The 25,482-nt window shown below is 35.4% G+C and overlaps 1 protein-coding gene across 1 annotated transcript in view; it reads right to left on the bottom strand.

Moving 5' to 3' along the window:
- Positions 1-3,186: 3,186 nt before the first annotated feature.
- The window catches only part of LRRC69 (leucine rich repeat containing 69), a 93,019-nt gene continuing 70,723 nt past the window's right edge, over positions 3,187-25,482 (bottom strand). The window contains exons 7-8 of the mRNA XM_004283221.3: positions 22,694-22,873; positions 3,187-3,512 (exon numbers count right to left, since the gene is read on the bottom strand). Of these exons, the coding sequence (XP_004283269.1) occupies positions 3,402-3,512; positions 22,694-22,873 (291 nt within the window). The 3' untranslated portion in view covers positions 3,187-3,401. The remainder of the gene's footprint in view (positions 3,513-22,693; positions 22,874-25,482) is intronic.

The raw sequence follows: 25,482 nt of genomic DNA, 5'->3' as shown, positions 1-25,482 counted from the left end.
TTCAAGAGTACCTGAAATATTTGTTGAATAAATGAGTACATAGATAAATGAATACAGTTTTCTCCCCAGAACGAAGACAGCACATAAATTGCCGCTGAAGTCATGAGATTAAAATGGTAAACAAAACACTCTTTTCAACAACATAGGTTGTATACAAATATTTCCCTAATCAAAATCAATTTTCTCAGTAGTTTTCCCTCAATAAACATAGAGTTTATTCCTGTAACTCATTTTTAAGTGAGCTCCTATGACTTTCATTTGTACCTTGTTTTTTATTTTTGTTTAAAATGCATTCTTGGTTAATGGAGCCTTTAGAAATTTACCTCGAGGTCCCGACTCTGTCTCAGTGGGGACTGACCCTTGCTTTCTTTGGAATTGATAGCCTCTCAGCTGTGCTCCATTGATTTAGCTTCCCAGGTATGCCAGAGGCCACCCTGATGCATGAAGGAGTATGTCCTGAAGTGAACTAATAAAGGGCCTAGTTAGGAAGGTAACATGGTAATAAAATACATGTAAGAAGAGAAATCACTCAGCTTTCCACAAGAAGAACCACCAAATAGGTACATGAAGAAACATATTTCTAGTGGGGTTTAAACATAAATTATAATTAAATTTCTTGCTTTTCTGAACCCACAGCAAACTTATCTTAATCTGTCCCTGGGGTTCTCAAATAAGAGTGTGCATCAAAATCACCTGGAGGAGCTGTTCAACCATAGACTGTTGGGCCATACTCCCCCAGTTTCTGATTCATTGGTCTGGGGTGGGGACAAATAATCTGCACTTCTAACAAGTTCTCAAGTGATGTGGATGATGCTGGACAGAACCACACTTCCAAAAACTACTGGTCTATGCAAACTGTATATATATTTTCATAAGAATTTTTCCCCTACTTTCCTGCTGTCCTTCAGAGAAAAGGAGTCAAATTCTCACCCCAGCACTACTTCCCTGGTTTCTGTCAGTTTCTCTTGTGGAAAAAAAAATTTAAAGCTTTAAAAGCAAGAACAAAGTGATGTTAGGAGTAACCAAGCCTGGGTTTTCAGCTTCTACTCATTTTTAAGTGGAATGAAGGTTTTATCTTAGTCAATAAGACGTTAGTGTCCCTTAGGAAAAAGAAGTGGTGGTATGACACTCCTGATTTCATATTACACTACAAAGCAAAATTAATTAAAACCTCATGGTATTGACAGAAAAACATACACACAGATCAGTGGAACAGAATTGAGAGTTCAGAAATAAACTCACACATAAATGGACAGTTAATTTACAACAAAGGAGCAAAGAACATACAATGGAGAAAGGATAGTTTTTCAATAAATGGTGTTGGGAAAATTGGACAGCCATATACAAAAAATGAAACTAGACCACTAGTTTCTTACATCATACACAAAAATAAACATCAAGACTTGAATGTGAAACCTGAAACCATAAAACTCCTAGAAGAAAACATAGGCAGCACACTCTTTAACACTGGTCTTAGCAACATCTTTCTGGATATGTCTCATCAGGCAAAGGAAAAAAAAGCAAAAATAAAAAGGACTACATCACACTCAAAACTTTTGCACAGCAAAGGAAACCATCAACACAATGAAAAGACAACCTCCAAATGGGAGAAGATATTTGCAAATCATATATCAAATAAGGCGTTAATATCCAAAATATATAAAGAACTCATAAAACAACAAAAACCCTGATTTAAAAATGGACAGAGGATCTGAATAGACATTTGTCCAAAGAAGACGTACAGATGACCAACAGGCACATGAAAAGATGTTCAATGTCACTAATTATTAGGGAAATGAAAATCAAAACCACAATGAGATACCACCTCCCACCCATTAGAATGGATATTATCAAAAAGGCAAGAAACAAGTGTTGGCAAGGGTGTGGACAAAAGGGAACCTCCATGCACCATTGGTGGGAATGTAAATTGGTGCAGCTGCTATGGAAAACAGTATGGAGGTTCCTCAACAAATTAAAAATATGTATGTGTCACACCCAATCTTCCAATTTATCCCTCCCCATGCCTCTTACTCCCCAGTAACCATAAGTTTATTTTCTACATCTGTAACTCTACTTTGGTTTTGTAGATAAGTTCATTTGTAGCCTTTTTTGAGATTCCACATATAAGTAATATCATATGATATTCGTCTTTCGCTGTCTGACTTACTTCACTCAGTATGAGAATCTCTAGGTCCAACCATGTTGCTGCAAATGGCATATATATACAGTAGATAACTAATAAGGACCTGCTGTATAGCACAGGGAACTCTACTCAGTACTCTGTAATGGCTTATGGGGAAAAGAATCTAAAAAAGAGTGGATATATGTCTATGTATAACAGATTCACTTTTCTGTATACCTGAAACTAACAGAACATTGTAAATCAATTATACCCCAATAAATTTTTTTTTAAAAATTACAAATAGAACTATTACATGATCCAGCTCTTCTACTTCTGGGTATTCATCTGAAGAATATAAAAACACTGGTTTGAAAAGATATGTGCCCCCTATGCTCACTGCAGAATTATTTACAATAGCATATATATATATATATATATATATATATATACTACTCAGTCATAAAATATAAGATGCAATCTTTCCATTTGCTACAACAATGATAGACCTTGAGCATATTATGCTAAGTGAAATAAGTCAGAGAAAGACAAATACCATATGATTTCACTTACTGTGGAATATAAAACAAGCAATAATAAAATAAAACAAGCAAAACAAAAACAAACACACAGATACAGAGAACATATTAGTGATTACCAGAAGGGAAGTGGGGTGGAAGAGGGTGAAATGGGTAAAGCGGGTTAACTGTATGGCAATGAATGGAAACTAAACTTTTGGTGGTGAGCACACAGCAGTGTATACAGAAGCTGAAATATAATGTTGTATACATGAAACTTAATGTTACAAACTGTTACCTTAATAAAAGAAAGAAAAAAAAGATGTTAGTGACACTTAGAAAATAAGAACTCAAATGAAATCATACAAATATAGTTGAACTATCTAGCACTAAAAAGTGATTCCTTTTCATTTGCAAAACATGCATAAAATAAACACTTGTCCCCATCAAAGTCCTTAATACTATTTAGAAATGGAGAGTGGTATTCATAAAATGACAGAAGAAAATAATACTCATTTTCCACATTGACCTTTATTTTTCCTTTTTTATTTTAAGTCAAAGAAGAAACAGCACACTTAGAGTCTAAACAATCTAAAGGTAGACTGTAATGCTTAAATTGGGACCTTCACAATTAAATTATTTTTCTTCCTTTACTCAAGATACTGACAAAGAGAAGAGCATGGTATCCTAAGTAGGGCATAATCTGACTGTGCAGAGCTGATGCGGCAAGTCATGTGAGGCTCTAAATGAGCTTCTTACCTGCTCTACACTTGAGCAATTCCAAAGACATTAGGGTCACGTTGATTAAAACATTTGTAAGAACAAATTAATATTTGAAGTGGTACCAGCTGTAGATTTCTGCTTATTTTCCAGTTCTAAAAAGTAAAGATTAAAAATAAAATTAAGGCAGTACTCAATAAATATTTTTGAATAAAATAAATATTAACTATCTCAGAGATTTCAGAACATTGGTTTCTAAAGAACACACTAAAGTATTCATGCTTGATTTGCTCTTTTCCCACACACAAATAAACTTAACTAGCTAAGAAGGGCATACACAACACTAAACAAAATTCAATGATAAAAGATTATCTATGCTTTCATCCAAAGATATTATTACATTGCCTAGCTGTAAAGTGTTTGGGATGAAGGTGAAAAAATATACAGAATCCACACAAACCTGATTCTGATCTACAGGGATGTTAAGTTGATCAATCAGCAGAGACTAATTGAACACTCAGTAGACATCTCAGTTTTACCTGTCTAGCATCCATTTCTCATGGAAATTAATCTTGCTAATACTCTGTTCATTGTCTGCAATGTTCATTAAGATCTTCACTGGCTGGGTTTCAGGCAAGTTGACCAATATATGACTTAAGTTTTTGTACTTAAAATATCTCTGATCTTAACTTCTCAATGTACAAAAAAAAGACAGTCAAAAACCCTGTCAGCCAACTTAGTATACATGTCCTGACCACTATTTTGAAATAATGGCAACCTCAAAGCTTACTATTTATATGTTTTATAAACAACTTTTGAAGTTGTTTATAAACAACATAGCTCTCAGAGAGAGAATCCAAAACAGAGTCACAGTTTAATTTGTTGATAATGCTACTTAGTTTTATCATAACCCACTGGGCTATCATCATCACAATCCACAGTGAGAGATTTCATTATTGTTCTGTTCACTCTTCCATAAAAGAACTTTGAGGGCCTATTCAAAGGTTCAAGCACCTAAGCATAGTTATTAATCCATCCTTGAGAGAGTAATAACCTTTCAGCTCTGGTGATAAATCAATGGGGAGCCAAAGTCATACATCATATCACATTTACACCCACCTCCAAAAGTGACTAGGAAGGGCTCAGAGAATACACGGCACTATTCTAACAAGTATTTTGGATGAAGGTGAAAAAATGGAATCTCTACAAATCTGACTTCTTTCCTAGAAGTTTATGTGATCAACCAGGAAACATTTACTGAAATTCCCAATGCGCATCTTGTTTTTGCCTGTCAGCATCCATTTCCCATCTGTCAGCACAAAAGCCCACCTTTTCCTTTAAGGAACTACCCATTCTCCAATTTCAGTGCAAATGTCATGAAAGAGAGAGGGCAACTGATCCCACCCCCCGTCTCAAGACATAACCATGTAACTCAGGCCGAGCACATGACCCCAAACCAATAATCATCAGCCCCAAAGCTTTCTCTGAATCTACTGAGAGAAGGAAGCTCTTCCTCTACTACTAGAAGGCATACTTTAGGGAGCTCTCACCTGAGAGCAAAGCCAAGACAAAGGAAAGCAGGAGGACAAATTCTTGATGAAAAATTTGGATACCTGATCCAGCATGACTAAATATTTAGCCAGACCCATCCCTGGACCTTCTTCATTACTTGAATTAGTGTTCCATTTCTTTAACTTGCAACCAAGAGTTCTGAAAAATTACAAGCAACCAAAAACCTGCACCCTGTTAGACAAAGTGGCAAAGATACAAAGATATATAACAAACAATTCCTGCCTCTTAGAATCTTTCAGCATCTAGTTGGAAAGATAAGACATAAACACAAAAAATAACTAGAGGGCTTCCTTGGTAGCACAGTGGTTGAGAGTCCGCCTGCCGATGCAGGGGACATGGGTTCGTGCCCCAGTCCAGGAATATCCCACATGCCACGGAGTGGCTGGGCCCGTGAGCCATGGCCGCTGGGCCTGCACGTCCGGAGCCTGTGCTCCTCAACAGGAGAGGCCACAACAGTGAGAGGCCCACGTACCACAAAAAACAAACAAACAAAACAAACAAAAAAATAACTAGAAACATAAGGCTCAATACAATGATAGGTTCTATATGAGTACAGAGAAAGGAGGCACCACCACAAGCTGCATATTAAGCAAGACTTTACAATATAACACAATGGTGAACTAGATGTCGAGGGATGTCCAGGATGTGGCTACCTGGAAAAGGTACGAAAGGACATTTAGAAAAGGTGAACTATGAGAGCAGTAATTCAAGAATGTGCTTTGGTAACTGGGGAAAAAATACAGTATAAACAATAAATGGATCATAAAATGTTGAGTCATGGGATATCAACAATAAACATATTAGTCCAGGGACAAAAAGAATTCATAAGTAGTTGTTCAATGATACACACATTATGTATAATATTTCAGATCTACTTTATATGAGATCATATTGATTAATTAGATTATAATGGCTTAATGTTAAAATTGTGCTTGAAGAACTAGTGACAAAAGCCAAAACCTAAATGTGGCCTTTTCCTTTTCCGTATACATAGTAGATAACCCTCTCATCCAACAAGCTATTCTTGTCCACTACTGTAACCCATCTCATCTAGAACTAAAGGGCTATTAAAATAAACCATGCTACATGAACTTCACTCAACTTCTGTTTAAGAAACTAGGGCAGAGGAGGTAAAAGACAAACATATACCAAGGAATTAAACGTGGCCATACAGCTATCAGATTTGCTTTGTCCAGTTTCTCCATGAGGTGAAAAGTTTATAATAGAAATTACTAAAGGCATTTTCTATTTCCACTGTGGTTTTAGCTATTTTCCCTTGGGTCATTAAGAAATTGTATGGGCAGTTTCCTTTGGCTCTTGTTGCAAGCAGAAACACAAAATGTCTGTGTCCCTCATTCTCCTACTTGAGGGTATTATTGTTTAGTTAATTAGAATACAATGTTTTATTAAACTTTTTTTAAATTTGTGGTACCAATCTGTATTTATAGTTGTCACATTCATGGTAATCTTTGTATAGGTTCAAACATTTTGACTGCTTCAAGCAGTCATTCACCAGTTACATTAAAATTTTTTGAAACATCTTTATTGGAGTATAATTGCTTTACAACGTTGTGTTTCTGCTGTACAACAAATGAATCAGCTACATGTATACATATATCCCCATATCTCCTCCCTCTTGCATCTCCCTCCCACCTTCCCTATCCCACCCCTCTAGGTGGTCACAAAGTACCGAGCTGAATTCCCTGTGCTATGTGGTTGCTTCCCACCAGCTATCTATTTTACATTTGGTAGTGTATATATGTCAATGCTACTCTCTCACTTCGTCCCAGCTTACCCTTCCCCTTCTCTGTGTCCTCAAGTCCATTCTCTACAACTGTGTCTTTATTCTTGTCCTGTCACTAGTTCTTCAGAACCATTTTTTTTTTAAGATTCCATATATATGTGTTAGCATACGGTACTTGTTTTTCTCTTTCTGACTTACTTCACTCTGTAGGACAGACTCTAGGTCCATCCACCTCACTACAAATAACTCAATTTCGTTTCTTTTTATGGCTGAGTATTACTCCATTGTATATATGTGTTCAATTTCTTTATCCATTCATCTGTCGATAGACACTTAGGTTGCTTCCATATCCTGGCGATTGTAAATAGTGCTGCAATGAACATTGTGGTACATGACTCTTTGAATTATGGTTTTCTCAGGGTATATGTCAAGTAGTGGGAGTGCTGGGTCATATAGTAGTTCTATTTTTAGTTTTTTAAGGAACCTTCATACTGTTTGCCTTAGTGGCTTTATCAATTTACATTCTCACCAACAGTGCAAGAGGGTTCCCTTTTCTCCACACCCTCTACAGCATTTATTGTTTGTAGAGTTTTTTCACGATGGCCATTCTGACAGGTGTGAGATGATACCTCACTGTACTTTTGATTTGCATTTCTCTAATGATTAGTGATGCTGAGCATCCTTTCATGTGTTTGTTGGCAATCTGTATATCTTCTTTGGAGAAATGTCTATTTAGGTCTTCTGCCCATTTTTGGATTGGGTTGTTTGTTTTTCTGATATTGAGCTACATGGGCTGCTTGTAAATTTTAGAGATTAATCCTTTGTCAGTTGCTTCATTGGCAAATATTTTCTCCCATTCTGAGGGTTGTCTTTTCATCTTGTTTAAGGTTTCCTTTGCTGTGCAAAAGCTTTTAAGTTTCATTAGGTCCCATTTATTTATTTTTGTTTTTATTTCCATTTCTCTACGAGGTGGGTCAAAAAGGTTCCTGCTGTGATTTATGTCATAGAGTGTTCTGCCTATGTTTTCCTCTATGAGTTTTGTAGTGTCTGGCCTTACATTTAGGTCTTTAATCCATTTTGAGTTTATTTTTGTGTATGGTGTTAGGGAATGTTCTAATTTCATTCTTTCACATGTAGCAGTCCAGTTTTCCCAGCATCACTTATTGAAGAGGCTGTCTTCTCTCCATTGAATATTCTTGTTTCCTTTATCAAAGATAAGGTGACCATATGTGTGTGGGTTATCTCTGGGTTTTCTATCCTGTTCCATTGATCTATATTTCTGTTTTTGTGCCAATACCATACTGTCTTGATTACTGTAGCTTTGCAGTATAGTCTTAAGTCCATGAGCCTGTTCCTCCAGCTTTGTTTTTCTTTCTCAAGATTGCTTTGGCTATTCAGGGTCTTTTTTTTTTTTTTAAGAAGATGTTGGGAGTAGGAATTTATTTATTTATTTATTTATTTATTTATGCTGTGCTGGGTCTTCATTTCTGTGCGACGGCTTTCTCTAGTTGTGGCAAGAGGGGGCCACTCTTCATCATGGTGCACGGGCCTCTCACTATTGCGGCCTTTCTTGTTGCAGAGCACAGGCTCCAGACGCGCAGGCTCAGTAGTTGTATCTCACGGGCCTAGTTGCTGTGTGGCATGTGGGATCCTCCCAGACCAGGGCTCGAACCTGTGTCCCCTGCATTAGCAGGCAGATTCTCAACCACTGTGCCACCAGGGAAGTCCTCAGGGTCTTTTGTGTTTCCATAAAAATTGTGAATTTTTTTGATCTAGTTCTATGAGAAATACCATTGGTAGTTTGATAGGGATTGCACTAAATCTGTAGAATGCTTTGGGTAGTGTAGTCATTTTCACAATGTCGATTCTTCCAATCCAAGAACATGGTATATCTCTCCATCTGTTTGTGTAATCTTTAATTTCTTTCATCAGTGTCTTATAGTTTTCTGCACACAGGTCTTTTGCCTCCTTAGGTAGGTTTATTCCCAGATATTTTATTCTTTTTGTTGCAATGGTAAATGAGAGTGTTTCCTTAATTTCTCTTTCATATTTTTCGTCATTAGTGCATAGGAATGCATGAGATTTCTCTGCAGTGATTTTGTATTCTGCTTCTTTATCAAATTCATTGATCAGTCCTAGTAGTTTATGGTAGCATCTTTAGGAATCTCTGCATATAGTATCATGTCATCTGCAAACAGTGACAGTTTTACTTCTTTTTTTCTGATTTGGATTCCTTTTATTTCTTTTTCTTCTCTTATTGCCATAACTAAAACTTCCAAAGCTATGTTGAATAATAGTGGTGAGAGTGGGCAACCTTGTCTTGCTCCTGATCTTAGAGGAGATGGTTACAGTTTTTCACCATGGAGAATGATGTTGGCTGGGAACATATTTTACCAAAGGCCATTATCAGCTTTGTATTGAATAGGAAACTTTGCATGTGATTATTCTCTAACTTAATAATTACTATTTCTGATATAATATCTCTCATGGCTAGTAATTGTTTCCTGGAAATTTTACTGAGAAAAATGGACTCATCATAATTCCTTGGTAACATAGTTTTCCATCTAGAGTCATCGAACTCAATAATGTTATATGAGAAAAGAACGTCTCTAATACCTTATCTCTTGATACCCATTTAAGTTTCTATTTTCATTTGTGGCATCATCTCCAGTATGACATATATTTCTACCAGTATAAAATATGTCCATTTGAAATAAGCTTTTACAAAGGAATTACAACACACATTCTTACAGTAGACATGTCTTCACAAACCTCAATTAACAAAACCTCACAACTCTGTCAAAGATAATTACTGCTTTGGTCATTGTTTACAGTTAGAAACTGAAACACTAAAAGATCCTTTCTGTCAAGCCAAAGTCAGAGAAGAGGCAAAGGAGTTGGTCTATGATTAGACATACTTTTATATCTTTTTACCCAAAGCTTTAAAATGTGAAATGCTATATAAAGTCTAATTTTCATTCTTTACTCTTTACAGTGAAATGCATTATTTCCTGAAACAAATAAACATATGATTATAATCTTCTTGCTATTTTATGGAAAAGTAGTCTTGTGCTTTAAGTTTGAATATGCATGTTTACTAAGTTTTATATTTGTTGAATGGTGGAATTGAGAGATGTTTTTAAAATATGCCTAAGTGATAATCACTACCATATTTTAAACTTTGAGAAATCAAAAATTAACTACATATATATTTATATCATACAGTATATCATTTATATCATACAGTATAAAGTAAATCTTTGGATAAAGTTTCAATATTACATGAAGCACAAGGACTAGGAAAGAAGAGATAGATGGTTTCCTATTTTCTCAATAAAAGTTATAATGGTAGGCAGGATAAAGGCTCCCCAAAGATATCTAGGTCCTGTGACTACATATGTTACCTTACATGGAAAAAGTTAATCACACTTTGCAGGTGTGATTGACATAACTTAAGTATCTTGAGAGTAGGGGGTTATCCTGAATTATCCAGCTGGACCCAATTTCATCACAATGATCATTAAAAATGGAAGAGGGAGGCAGAAGAGAAGGTCCAAGGGATGGGGTCTGAGAAGAACTAGATCTGCCAATGTTGGCTTTGATAATGCAGGAAGGAGACCATGAGCCAAGGAATGTGGGTAGCCTCTAAAAGCTGGAAAGAGTAAGAAAATGGATTCTCCCCTGGAGTCTCCAGAAAAGAATGCAGCCCTTTGATTTTAGCTTTGATTTTAGCTCAGTAAGACTCATATTGGACTTCTGACCTACTAAACTATAAGATAATAAATTTTGTTTTTAAGACTCCAAGATTATAGAAATTTGTTACAGCAGCAATAGAAAAGTAATACTAGCATCATGTTCCAAATTAATACTAGCATCATGTTCCAAATTAACAGGACCAAGAAAGGCATGACTATGAGAGCCCCTCTTCCCATTATGGAATCAAGGCACTCTGGAGCTAGAAGAGACTTTGGTCTAATCACTTCATTGTCCAGATGAGGAAACTGGTCCAGATATAATGACAAGTAAGGTGACTTACCTTAGACCTCATAGTTCGAGGCAGAGACATGACTAGAATATATATAGATTATTTTTAGTCATAGTATGCTTCCCAGCTTCTTTCACCAATGTAGTGTTTTGATTATAGTTTAATAATAATTTGCAGAACTGTTTGCAAGAATGAACAGTTATTGGAAAGTGCACATATTTTCAAATAAAGCATAGAAGAAGCATATTGCTTTGCTGTTCTGGTCTATCTCCAACTGATGGCTAAACATATTCACTTGAATTATCCATCCATCAATTGAAACTCAACAAGTCTAAAATGAAACTTGAGTTCCTGCCTCCCAAATCAGCTCCATGTGGAATCTTCTGGTTTTCTCCCTCACACCCTCTGAGGTTTCCCACATTCAATCAATCGCCAAGTTCTGCCGTCCTTCCTCCCTCATGGTGCTTCCTTTCCTTGCATTTCTACTGCTACCCCTTATACCCCACTAGGCAAGCACTCTAACAGGTCTCTGTTCCTCAGTTTCTCTTCTCTTCAAACTACAATTAACCCAGCACAGTACGGCCAAATGATTCCTTCTAAAGTACATCTTTTTTTTGTATCATTGACTTGTCCCCACACATTCAGGAGGACTCCATTTCCAAACAGGATCAAGTTCAAACTCTTTATTCTATCCTTTGACAGGTTCATAGAATTTGACCCTAATTTTTTTTTTGTCTTTCTCCCACTCCCAGGCAAAAACAAACTTAATTGATTTACTTCCTTATGAACATGACTCATTCTCCAAATTGTTCTCTTCTCCTAAAATATTTTCTCAGCTTCCTTCTCCATGTATCTGAATTCTATCTATGTCAAGGCCCTGCACAAGTTCCAGCATCTGCCTGGGCACTTCCTAGGCCTGACAACCTACAGCGATCTCACCTCACACTTTGAAGCCCTAAAGCAATTGGTCTCATTTTACATTTTGTTTTTATAACTAGTGTCTTTTACATCTTTACAGAGTTTAAACTCTTGGATTTTAGCCATGGGGACAAACTAGGTTCCCTATTTATTTGCATTGTACTTAGCACCCAGAGTTCCCTGCTTTAAACAGGTTCTCAAATATTTATGGAATGACTGAAAGTAATTTAAAAATACAAGATGAACATTCAGAATGACAACTCCTCTATTCCATCAGTGATAAGCGCCAGCAATGAGCACTCCTCTAAAGTTAACTGCTCCATTTAGGAAGTGTAGCCATACATTCAGGATTGCCTAGGACAGTCCTGGCTTCCTGATGATTTTCCAATTATTAATAATGTTGCCCACCTTCACTCTCAAACACCTCTTGACTTAGATGATACATTATATATGGTAATTCCACCCTTAGGGTAGTTTGGACTGTAGTAAGGGCAGAAACCAGAAAGAAAATCCTGCTCATGTTCCAGCCACCCATCCAGCTATGCAGCATTCACTCTACTACAAAGTGATCCTGCTCTTCATCACCATCTTGGCATAATCAGTGTCCTCTGAATTTCACGTGGGAGGTTCAAACATTTTGGTTATGCACAGCTTCAGATAAATGCGCTGCAGTGAATACATCTTAAGATTCTTTAGCAGAAAAAAAAAATCATATATACTGAATACAACTGTTAACTCTACCTAGCAGTTTAAGAACAAAAGGGAGAGTTCCCTAAAGGGAAAGGGGAATTCAGTGAATTCCCATAGAAGTAGAAGCAATCAAGAGACAGTGTGCGAGATCATTTATACTCTAATTGTTTTGCTGTTTTCTGAATAAAATGATAAGAATCATTCATGCCATCTCAATTTTTCTGAACAATAAATACACATTATTTTCAAGATTGTTTAGAATTAGAAATGTGATGCCTTCTGATCCTCTAGGTGTACAATTTACATTAAATTAACTAACTATTGCATGTTTTAAGACCTACATTTATTTTCACAGTTGACTGGTTGAAATGATCAGTTTCATAAATGAATGTCAGTGGTATATAAACAGTAATAACTTTTTATTGCAAAGTAAGATTTTGCTCTGTAAGTAGTGAGTAAAATTATTAAATGTAATCTTATGTTTCATTACTGACAGCTTGTCATAAAAAAGGAATTAAGGCTGCAATTTTTCATTTATTTTCATAAAGCAGATCAGCTTTTTCACTCATTTATAGTGAAACCTACTCAACCTAATCTCTTTTGAATGAAGTTTTAATTACATTACATCATTCAATACAGGGCTGAGAGTTCATGTGCCATACTGTTCCCTCCCTAAACTCTACAACTTTAAAGGAATCTAGGGAAATGTTACATTCAACTAGAGTAACTACGTGAAATGAAAATATCAAATTCATATATTGGGCACTGGATCACTCAAGTATTTGGAAAGAATTTTATGAGACTATTTAGTAACCTCTAAGTCACTGGTTCAATTATGACCCAAGTTGGTAGTAACTAAAAAGGATTAATTTTTGTTGCTGTTTTGAAGCATTATATCATTAGTAGTTAATACTTAAATATCAATTATATTGAAATTATTGACAATTCTGTAATTGTTAAGGACTAACTGAATGGCAAGGGCTATAACATTTGAAAAAGACAAAAGCATCTGAATGAATTATGGTAAAAGTTAATATTTGAGATTGTGTAAAATGTTTCATCAACTATTTCCAATCCTCTTCTCACTAATTCATAAGATAAGCATGGCATAATTTCACATTCACCTGAATAGAAGCAATTACAATTGGATATTTTGTTGTGTCTAGCCTTTTATATCGAGAACAAAGTCCCATTTGTCATCGTGTCTCCCTTCTTCAACTGTGCCCTCAGATAACAAACCCATCAGAGACAGAACATTCTGTAAAGCACAACAGGGTAACTAGATGTTGGCCTTATCAAATTGGGTTCTTCCTTCATGCTAAACTCTAAAGGTTAGCATCCTGAAAAGATAATAAAAAGCTGAATTTTTTTTAACAGAAAGGGAGGCTTCTAGGCAAACTAGTCTTTGTATACTCTCCCTTTACTTAAATAGAAAAATAGCATAAAATCAATCCTAAATGTATGTAAAAGCAACTTTTTAATAACATGGTTAATCTGATTATCATCTCTATGTATTTTCTGTATGTTCTCACTCTAGAAACAGGGAACTAAACAACTCCATTAAAATAATGTTTCACAGAAACAGACTCACAGACATGGAGAACAGACTTGTTGTTGCCAAGGGGGGGTGGGGGCGAAGGATAGACTGGCAGTTTGGGATTAGCAGATGCAAACTATTATATATAGAATGGATAAACAACAAGATCCTACTGTATAGCATAAGGCACTATATTAAATATCCTCTGATAAACCATAATGGAAAAGAATATGAAAAATAAAAAAGAAATATACACATATATATATATATATATATATATATAACTGACTCACTTCACTGTACAGAAGAAATTAACACAGTATTGCAAATCAACTATACTTCAATAAAATAAGTTAATTAATTAAAAATAATTAAAAATAATATTTTGATTGCCAAGCATCTAGTAATATATATTCCAACCTAAATTTTTATCCAATTGTTAGCCATTTTTAAATATCCTTATATTTATTTAGCATAATTTATAAATTCATACTATACACTTATTCTAATTGTAATTCCATTGTCATGGAATTACATGACACATTTTTTCACTACATATAATTACAGTTACTTGTTTAACTTTTTCGATTATTTTAAAGGTTAGAATCAGTGATTGTTTCACAGCAATTTTCCTTTAGAAAATTTTCTTCTCCCCAATTTTCCAACACTTCCATGTACTCTGCCTGTCAACTTATCTAGGAATATAACTCTATATTTTGAACTATTTTCTCTTTCTACACTGAAGATATTATGCTATCTTTTTTCTGGAATCTGCTTTCAGTTCATTGTCATTTCTTTGTAGGTGATCTATTTTCTTAAAAGTTTACCTTTTGCTCTAAATAGCTTCCCTTTGGTAGTGTACATTTTTACCAAAATGTGTCTAGGTATGGATTTATTCTTATTCTACCTGGCACTCAGTGTGCTTTTTCAATGTGAGGGATCAAGTCTTTCTTCAATATTTTAATATTTTATTCCGTTAATAAGAATTCACACCCAGGTCTCTGTTTCTTTCTTTTTTTAATTGAAGTGTAGTTGATTTACAATGTTGTGTTAGTTTCAGGTATACAGCAAAGTGATTCAGTTATACAAACATAAATGTCCATCTTTTCAGATTCTTTTCCCTTATAGGTTATTACAAAATATTGAGTAAAGGTCCCTGTGCTATATAGTAGGTCCTTGTTGGTTATCTATTTTATATAGAGTAGTGTGCATATGTTAATCCCGAACTCCTGATTTATCACTCCCCTCACCGCCTATCCCCTTTGGAAATGATAAGTTTGTTTTCTGTGTCTGTGGGTCTGTTTCTGTTTTGTATATAAGTTCATTTGTATAATTGTTTTTTAGATCCCACATATAAGCAATATCACATGATATTTGTCTTTCTCTGGCTTACTTCACTTAGTATGATAATCTCTAGGTCCATCCATGTTGCTGTAAATGGCATTATTTCATTCTTTATTATGGCTGAGTAATATTCCATTGTATGAACATACCACATCTTCTTTATCCATTCATCTGTCGATGGATATTTAGGTTGCTTCCATGTCTTGGCTATTGTTAGTAGTGCTGCAATTGATGCAAAAATACTCAGCAAAATACCAGCAAACCGAATCCAACAATACATTAAAATGATCCTACACCATGATCAAATAGGATTTAGCCCCAGGATGCAAGGATTTTTCAACATCTGCAAATCAGTCAGTGTGATATATCACATTAACAAATTGAAGAATAAAAAACATTTGATCATCTCAATAGATGCCAAAAAAGCTTTTGATAGAATTCAACATCCATTTATGATAAAAAAAATACTCTCAAGAAAGTGAGCATAGAGAGAACATAATAAAGTCCATATATGACAAACCCACAGCTAACATCATACTCAACAGTGAAAAGCTGAAAGCATGTCATCTAAGATCAAGAACAAGACAAGGATGTCCACTCTCACCACTTTTATTCGACATAGTTTTGGAAGATCTAGCCATGGCAATCAGAGAAGAAAGGAATCCAAATTGGCAAACAAAAAGTAAAACCATCATTATTTGCAGATGACATGGTACTATACACAGAAAATCCTAAAGATGCTACCAGAAAACTACTAGAGCTCATTAATGAATTCGGTAAAGTTGCAGGATACAAAATTAATACACAGAAATCTCCTGAATTCCTATACACTAACAACAAAAGATCAGAAATAAAATTCAAGGAAAAAATCCCATTTACCATCGTATCAAATAGAATAAAATACCTAGGCATAAACCTACCTAAGGAAACAAAAGATCTGAACTCCAGAAACTATAACACACTGATGAAAGAAATCGAAGATGACACAAACAGATGGAAAGATATACCATGTTCTTGGACAGGAAGAATCAATATTGTCAAAATGACCATTGTATCCAAGGCAATGTACAGATTCAATGCAATCCCGATCAAATCACCAATGGCATTTTTTATGGAACTAGAACAAAATTTTTTTTTTAATTTGTATGGAAACATAAAAGATCCTGAATAGCCAAAGCAATCTTGAGAAAGAAAAATGGAACTGGAGGATTCAGGTTTCCTGACTTCAGACTATACTACAAAGCTACAGTAATCAAAACAGTATGGTACTGGCACAAAAACAGAAATATAGATCAATGGAACAGGACAGAAAGCCCAGAGATAAACCCACACACCTATGGTCAATTAATCTATGACAAAGGAGGTAAGAATAGACAATGGAGAAAAGACAGCCTCTTCAATAAGTGGTTCTAGGAAAACTGGACAGCTACATGTAAAAGAATGGAATTAGAACATTCCCTAATACCACACACAAAAATAAACTCAAGGGCTTCCCTGGTGGTGCAGTGGTTGAGAGTCCGCCTGCCGATGCAGGGGACACGGGTTCGTGCTCCGGTCCGGGAAGATCCCACATGCCACGGAGTGGCTTGGCCCGTGAGCCATGGCCGCTGAGCCTGCGTGTCCGGAGCCTGTGCTCCGCAACAGGAGAGGCCACAACAGTGAGAGGGCCACGTACTGCAAAAAAAAAAAAAAAAAAAAAAAAAAAAAAAAACCTCAAAATGTATTAAAGACCTAAATGTAAGACCAGATGATATAAAACTCCAAGATGAAAACACAGGAAAAACACTCTTTGACATAAATCACAGCAATATCATTTTGGATACTTCTCCCAGAGTAACTGAAATAAAAACAAAAAATGGGATCTAATTAAACTTAAAAGCTTTTGCACAACAAAGGAAACCATAAACAAAATGAAAAGACAACCTACAGAATCTTTTGGGATTTTTTAACCATTATGTTTTTATCTCATGCTATATTCTTATGCCACTGTGTTGCAGTTTTATAATGCACTCAGACATATTTAATTGATTAAAATGTATTCTTACTTTTAATTTTTAAAATGAAATTATGTAGATACAAAATCTCTTTATTCTCCTATTCTTTCTTCCATCCTTATTGTTTCTTCAGTGATGACTAATGTTAAGCTGTGCACACACTTGTGTGTGTGTGTGTGTGTGAGTGTGTGTGGGTGAAATCCTGAAGGAAAATTCTTCCATTTATGTGGCCTGAATACCAGTCAGTCTATGTTCCACTCCACAAGTCAAGAGAAGAAAAGCCTCATATCTCTTTCACATGATAGTCTTTTAAACATAAGAAGGCAGCTGTTTGAATAATTGTATTGATATCACCACCAATCAATGAATTTATTTACACTTTCTCTTATGGTTCAAAATAAAAACGTGCATGCAATCTACAGTGCAGCAAAAGTGACCTGAAGGTGGTATCAGGAGGTGTAAACTAAAGTTCTAATTCTGTTATTTCATAGATATTAAATTTGTGAAGAAACTATTTAACTAACTTAGTTGCCTCACCTGCGAACGGAGACAATGAAAAATAAGTCACAAAGTTAATAAAGAGGACCGGGACTCACATTACTCAAATGTCATCTTCTCAGGGAAGTTTCCCTTAAGCCTTCTGCTATAGGCTGAAGGTTTGTGTCCCCCACAAAATTCCTATATTGACATCGTCATGACTAATGTATTAGGAGGTGGGGCCTTTGGATCCAGCAGAAGAAAAAGTAAAAATAATCTTATATCTTGCACATCTGTCTTTGATAGCTTTAAAATTTGTGGGCACTCTACCTGGTTTTGCCCCTCCCCCACTGATTGCATTTTCTTATTCTCCTTTGCTGACTCCTGCTTCTGCCCACCCTTTAAATACTGTTGTTTTCAAGGGTTCTGTCCTTCTGGCCTTCTCACTTCACTGTGTAAATTTCCTCAGGCATGGCTTCAAGTGTCACACTTACATAAACAATCTTTTAATCCAAATCACCAGCTCCAACCATTCTTTGTCAAAAAACAAACAAAGCCTCATCTTGCTACTCCACTGCTTCGACAACTATAAGTAGCTGAATTGTATCCTCCCCAAAATTCATATGTTGTAGTCCTAACCCCCAGTACTTCGAAATGTGACTGTGCTTGGAGATAGTCTTTAAAATGGCAATTAAGTTAAGATGATGTCATTAGGGTGGGCCCTAATTCAATATGACTGCTGTACTTACAAGAAGAGGAAATTTGGACACACATTTGTAGAGAAGGGAGATAATATGAAGACAGAGGGAGAAGACAGCCATCAACAAGCCAAGGAGAGAGACCACAGAAGAAACCAAGCCTTCTGGCACATTGGTCTTGAACTTCTAGCTTTCAGAATTGTAAGAATATAAATTTCTATTGTTTAAGCTACTCAGTCTATGGTACTTTGTTATGAGAGCTGTAACAAACTAATATAGTAGCTTTTGAAATTAAGTTCAAACTTTACATACAAGAGCCATCCTGATTTCATACCTTTCTCTAACCTCATCTCCCATACTTCACACTCAGTGAGTTCCCTGTACTCACTGTACAATTTATTTGTACAATATTACCTTTGAACAGGCAGTTCCTGCACCTAAAATTCCTGTCCACTGGTTCTTTATCTATTCTTATGCCTCCCTGTCATTCAAAGCACATTTACAAGCAATGCCTATTAAAATAATTTTAATGTGTATTAGGTATTCTCCAAGTACCAAGCACAATCACTGTGCTAGGACTCAGGGATACACCAGAGAATGTTCCCATTTAATTGAGATTCCTTCTTCTCATGCACCCTGTGCACACCTCTATCACGATACCTATCACAAGAATATAATCATTCTATCTTGTCTAAAGGTATTGATTTTTAAGAATACCCTTATTAAGTAGCTACTATGTACTACCTTTATTAAGCACCTGCTGTACTAAGCACTGTCTACCTCATGTCGCACTCATAACAGCTCCGTGAGAGAGGTACTATTTTTATACCAATTTTAGAGATGAAAACTTAGCTTCAAAGAGGAAATTAAGGTGACACAGGTGGTAAATGGTAGGGCTGGTCATCAAGCCCAATTTGTCAGATTTCAATTACCTTACTATATCACTTCTCCTAGGAATATGTAAGTTCCTGGAGGGCCAGAGCTATTATAACATTGCAATTACCCTACTTGAAATGAGACTAGCAGCTCATCAGATGATTTTGACTTGGAATCTATCAGAGCAAGAACATCTTTCCCAAGAAAGATATTCATTGGGAAAAAATGAACATGGCAAGTTGTTGAAGGTGTTCATGTCACAGCCAGTGAAAAGTAGAGTGTTTTGGAAACTTTTGCCAAATAATATGATGTGTTATACTCATTAGTGTAATAATTTACTCCAGAATATAGATTGGAATATAACAATCTATTCCAGAAGGTGATGTGAATAATTCACAGATAGGTTACATAAGCAATCAAGATTACAGATGTATTCCCATCTTGAGAACCAACATACATTTCAATTTTCATTTTCCACTGATGATCTCTCTTATCTCTTGGTGTTTAATGTCCAACTGGTTTAACTTTTAAATTTCTCCTCAACCATTATCTCACTTTGACATTATCCCTCATTGGCAACAGCTCTGCCAGATTTTTCTCTACAATACATTTGATGTAACATATTAATAACCTAATAGAACACAGGAGCTGGTATTAAAATCCAGTTCTTGGGCTTCCCTGGTAGTGCAGTGGATAAGAATCTGCCTGCCAATGCAGGGGACATGGGTTTCATCCCTGGTCTGGAAAGATCCAACATGTCACAGAGCAACTAGGCCCATGTGCCACAACTACTGAGCCTGCGCTCTAGAGCCCATGAGCCACAACTACTGAGCCTGCACGTCACAACTACTGAAGCCTCTGTGCCAGCCCACACTCTGCAACAAGAGAAGCCACCACAATTAGAATCCTGTGCACTGCAATGAAGACTAGCCCCCACTCGTCACAACTAGTAAAAGCCCATGTGCATCAATGAAAACCCAACACAGCCAAAAATAAATAAATAAAAGAAAAAGTTAAAAAACAATTTTTTAAAATCCAGTTCTTGTGATTCATCAGTCATTCTTAGAAATAAAATATGTACCAAGCACTCTGCTAAGCTCTCTCTATATAATGGATGCCCATTCTAACCACTCCTATTCAACATACTACTTGAAATCCTAACCAGAACAGTCAGGCTAAAAAATAAAATAAAAGGCACCCAAACAGAAAAGAAAGAAGTAAAACTATCTTTGTTTGCAGATGATATGATCTTATATATACAAAGTCCTAAAGACTCCTCCAAAAAACTGTTAGAACTAATCAACAAATTCAGTAAAGTTGCAGAATACAAAATCAACATACAGAAAGTAGTTGCATTTCCATACACTAACAACAAAATATATGAAAAATAAATAAAGAAAACAATCCCATTCACAACAGCATCAAAAACAATAAAGTTCTTGGAATAAATCTGAGGAGTAAAAAAATCTGTACATGGAAAACTACAAGACTTTGGAGAAAGAAATTGAAGATGACACAAACAAATGGAAAGATATCCCATGTTCATGGATCAGAAGAATTAATATTGTCAAAATGTCCATATTATCAAAAGCTGTCTATAGATTCAATGCAATCTGTATCAAAATTCCAATGACATTTTTCAAAATTTCCAATGATATTTTCAAAAATAGCAAATATAATCCTAAAATTTATATGGAGCCACAAAAGACCCCAAATAGCCAAAGCAATCCTGAGAAAGAAGAACAAAGCTGGACATATCATACTTCCTGGCTTCAAACTATACTACAAAGCTACAGTAATCAAAACAGCACAGTACTGGCATAAAAATAGACACATAGACCCATGGAAAAAAAATGAGAGTCCAGAAATAAACCCCTGCATATAAGGTCAACTAATATTTGACAAGGAAGCCAAGAATACACAATGAAGAAAGGATACTCTCTTCAATAAATGGGTTGGGAAAATTGGATAACTACATGCAGAAGAATGAAATCAGAGCCCTGTCTTACACCATTCACAAAAAAAGAATTTGAAATGAATTATAGGCTCAAATTTAAGGACTGAAACCATAAAAGTTCTAGATGAAAACATAGGGGAAAAAACTCCTTGACATTGGTCTCAGCAGTGATTTCCTGGATATGACAGCAAAAGTACGAGCAAAGAAGCAAACATAAATAAGTAGGATTAAGCCAAACTACAAAGTTTCTGCACAGCAAAAGAAACTCAACAAAATTAAAAGGTAACCAATGGAATGGGAGAAAGTATTTGCAAATTATATACTTAACAAGGTGTTAATATCAAAATATAATAAGAACTCACACAACTCAATAGCAACAAATCTAACAACCCAATTTAAAAATAGGCAGAGGAACTGAATAGACATTTCTCCAAAGAAGACATACAAATGGACAACAGGTATGTGAAAAAGTATGCAATATCACTAATCATCAGGGAAACGCAAATCCAAACCATGATGAGGTATCACTTCACGCCAGCTAGAATGGCTATCATCAAAAAGACAGGAGATAACAAGTGTTAACAAGGATGGAGAAAAGGGAACCCTAGTGCACTGTTGGTGGAAATGCAAATTTGTACAGCTACTATGGAAAACAGTATGCAGGTCCCACAAAAAATTAAAAATAGAACTACCATATGATCCAGCAATCCCACTTCTTATTATATATCCAAAGAAACTGAAATCGGGATTTAGTAGACATATCTTCACTCTCATGTTCACTGCAGTATTATTCACAATAGCCAAGATATAGAAACAACCTAAGTGTCTGTTAACAGATGAATGGATAAAGAATATGTGGTGTATATATATATATATATATATATATATATATATATATATATATATATATAACAATTGAATATTATTCAGCCAAGGAACATAAGGAAATCTTGCCATTTATGCCAACTTGGATGGACATTGAGGGAATTATACTAAGTGAAATAAATCAGACAGAGAAAGATAAACACTGCACAATAACACATATGTGGAATGTAAAAAAGACAAACTTAGAGAAATAGTAAAGTGGTAGTTACCAGGGGTTGGGGGCTGGGGGAAATGGAGATACTGGTCAAACTGTAAAAACTTCCAGTTATAAGATAACAAGTTAGAGGATCTAATGTACAGCATGGTGATTATGGCTAATAATACTGTATCACATATTTGAACATTGCTAAGAAAGTAGATCTTAAATGTCCTCACCACAAAAAAGAAATGATATCTATGTGACAGGATGGAGATAGTAGCTGATTCTATGGTGGTAATCGTTTTGCATTTATAAATGTATCAAATCAACACATTGTACACCTTAAACTTACACAATATTATCTGTCAATTATATCTCAATAAAGCTGGGAAAAAAACCCATTATATCATCATAGAGGTCAATTCTTAGATACAAATGAAGTTAGTACTGGTCGACTTAGATAAGGACAAAGAATAAGAGGAGGTCTTATGCTCATATTCACACAAAAAACACCATTTACCTTTGATGGAGGAAAAAACTCAACACATTCCAGCCATGTGGTTAAAAAGGACTTTCCACATATTGCACATTTTCTTCCCTGCGAGATTATGTTCCTGACCTGTGGGTACCATTCTATGGCTTGCATTAGGAAAGGATCCTTTTCTGCTAGCTGATTCATTATAAATCTTGATGTTATTTCCTAGATTAAAAAAGAATATGGTTCCTCAGATTATTCTCAAAATAACTGGTTTATATTACATTGATTCCCATTTCACTAATTTATATTTTTGGCTTATTCCTCAGTTTCTGTTAAATTAGTTTTCAATAGTATATATAATGAATTATATTGTCAATGACTGGCATTGTAAGTTTAGTGTTCAACATTATATGAAAAGGAAGTTACTTCCATTGTAATATCTCTATGTCTCTGACATACAGGAATTCAAGTTACAATAAATTTACATTATTAGATAAAGTTTAGGTTCAAATTTTGTACCTCTCATTACAATAGGCAAGGACAATACAAATATTCAGACTGCACCCAAAAACTGAGTCTGTCATATTTACTAAGCTCTAAACCCTTACTACTTAAACTGTAGATCATGGATCAGTAGAATCTGAATCACCTAGAAACTTATTAGAAATTCAGACTTTGCTGCACTTTCAGACCTACTGAACCAGAATCTGCAGTTTAGCAAGGTTCCCCGGGTATTCTGTATGTATTCTGTATGTATGTTAAAGTTTGAGAAGCACTGGACTAAGTTATCTACTGCATTGTCTGAATTGAGACAGACTGGTAAAGAGTACAGATTTCTATTACCCAAATCTCTGAATTCGGTATGTATTAAACCTACCCACATAAATATTTCCAGATACTTCACTTTAGATAATAATAATATTATAATATTAAATAATAAAAGGGGTGGTGAGGATGGTCACGATGACCATCAACATCATCAGCTTAAAGTAAAAAAAAATATATATATATAATACATAACTATATCTTCACTGACCAAGCAAACAAAATAAACATTTGATTTACTCCATTAAATGCCCCTCATTGTTTGTGCCAATAGCATGAAGTTCTGTGTAAATGTTACAAAAACACTGCATGAATTTTAATAGTGTATAAGACTTTTTTCCTGGCCAAAGTGAAAGATTTCCCAGTGGTATTAAGGTAGTCCACATCAGGTTCTGATAGGAATCTTTGGAAATACATACCTACATACATACATATTGGGGTGGCCAGACCGCTCATTTGTTTTTTTCTGTAAGATGGCTCTAGTAGTGCTTAGTTGTCTTTAACTTCATTCAAAACAGTTTTGTTAGATTGTATTGTGACAGCTGTCATATCAGCGTGCATTTAAAATAAAACTTACCAAAATTGGTGAGTTTTTGTGTAGCCATTTTAATACTGAAGATGGAAGGAAAAAAGCAACATTTTCAGCATCTAATGCTTTATTATTTCAAGAAAGGTAAAAATGCAACTGAAATGCAAAAAAAGATTTGTGCAGTGTATGGTGAAGGTGCTGTGATTGATCGAACATGTCAAAAGTGGTTTGCGAAGTTTCGTGCTGGAGATTTCTCGCTGGACGATGTTCCACGGTCAGGTAGACCAACTGAAGTTGATAGCGATCAAATCGAGACATTAATTGAGAACAATCAACGTTAAACCACATGGGAGATAGCTGACATACTCAAAATATCCAAATCAAGCATTGAAAATCATTTGCACCAGCTTGGTGTTGTTAATTGCTTTGATGTTTGGGTTCCACATCAGCTAAGTGAAAAAAACCTTCTTGACCATATTTCCGCATGTGATTCTCTACTTAAATGTAGCAAAACATTCCATTTTTAAGACAAATTTTGACAGGCAGTGAAAAATGGATACTGTACAATAATGTGGAATGGAAGAGATCACGGGGCAAGTGAAATGAACCACCACCAACCACACCAAAAGCCAGTCTTCATCCAAAGAAGGTGATGTTTTGTATATGGTGGGATTGGAAGGGAGCTTCAAGAAAACCAAAGTATTAATACCAACAAGTACTCCTCCCAATTAGACGAACTGAAAGCTGCACTCAATGAAAAGGTCTGGAATTAGTCAACAGAAAACACATAATCTTCCATCAGGATAATGCAAGACTGCATGTTTCTTTGAAGACCAGGAAAAGACTGTTACAGCTTGGCTGGGAAGTTCTGATTCATCTGCTATAGTCACCAGACATTACACCTTCGGATTTCCATTTATTTCAGTCTTTACAAAATAGTCTTAATGGAAAAAATTTTAATTCCCTGGAAGACTGTAAAAGGCACCTGGAACAGTTCTTTGCTCAAAAAGATAAAAAGTTTTGGGAAGATGGAATTATGAAGTTGCCTAAAAAATGGCAGAAAGTAGTGGAACAAAACGGCGAATACATTGTTCAATAAAGTTCTTGGGTAAAATGAAAAATGTGTCTTTTATTTTTACTTGAAAACCAAAGGAACTTTTTGGCCAACACAATACATACAGACATAATTTTTCACTCATCTATCCCAATTAAAATCTTTTAAATAATAACAAAATCCTATAAATTCCTGCGTCTCTTTCCCTTATTTCTCTATCCATTCCACTTAACAAACATCTGGGAAAGATGCCATTATACAAAAACAGCCCTGAGCATTGGTTCCTAACTGCCTGATCCTTCAACAGCATAACCTCCTACACACTTCAACTTATTTTCGGGGATGGTTACATAATGAGGTCATACTTTCTGAAAGAATTACCCTTTCACACTAATATTACAGGACTCCTAAATTAGATGTTTG

Source organism: Orcinus orca, chromosome 17 (genome assembly GCF_937001465.1).
Source record: "Orcinus orca chromosome 17, mOrcOrc1.1, whole genome shotgun sequence".
Lineage (NCBI taxonomy): Eukaryota > Metazoa > Chordata > Mammalia > Artiodactyla > Delphinidae > Orcinus > Orcinus orca.
This window is presented reverse-complemented; position numbering and strand designations above follow the sequence as displayed.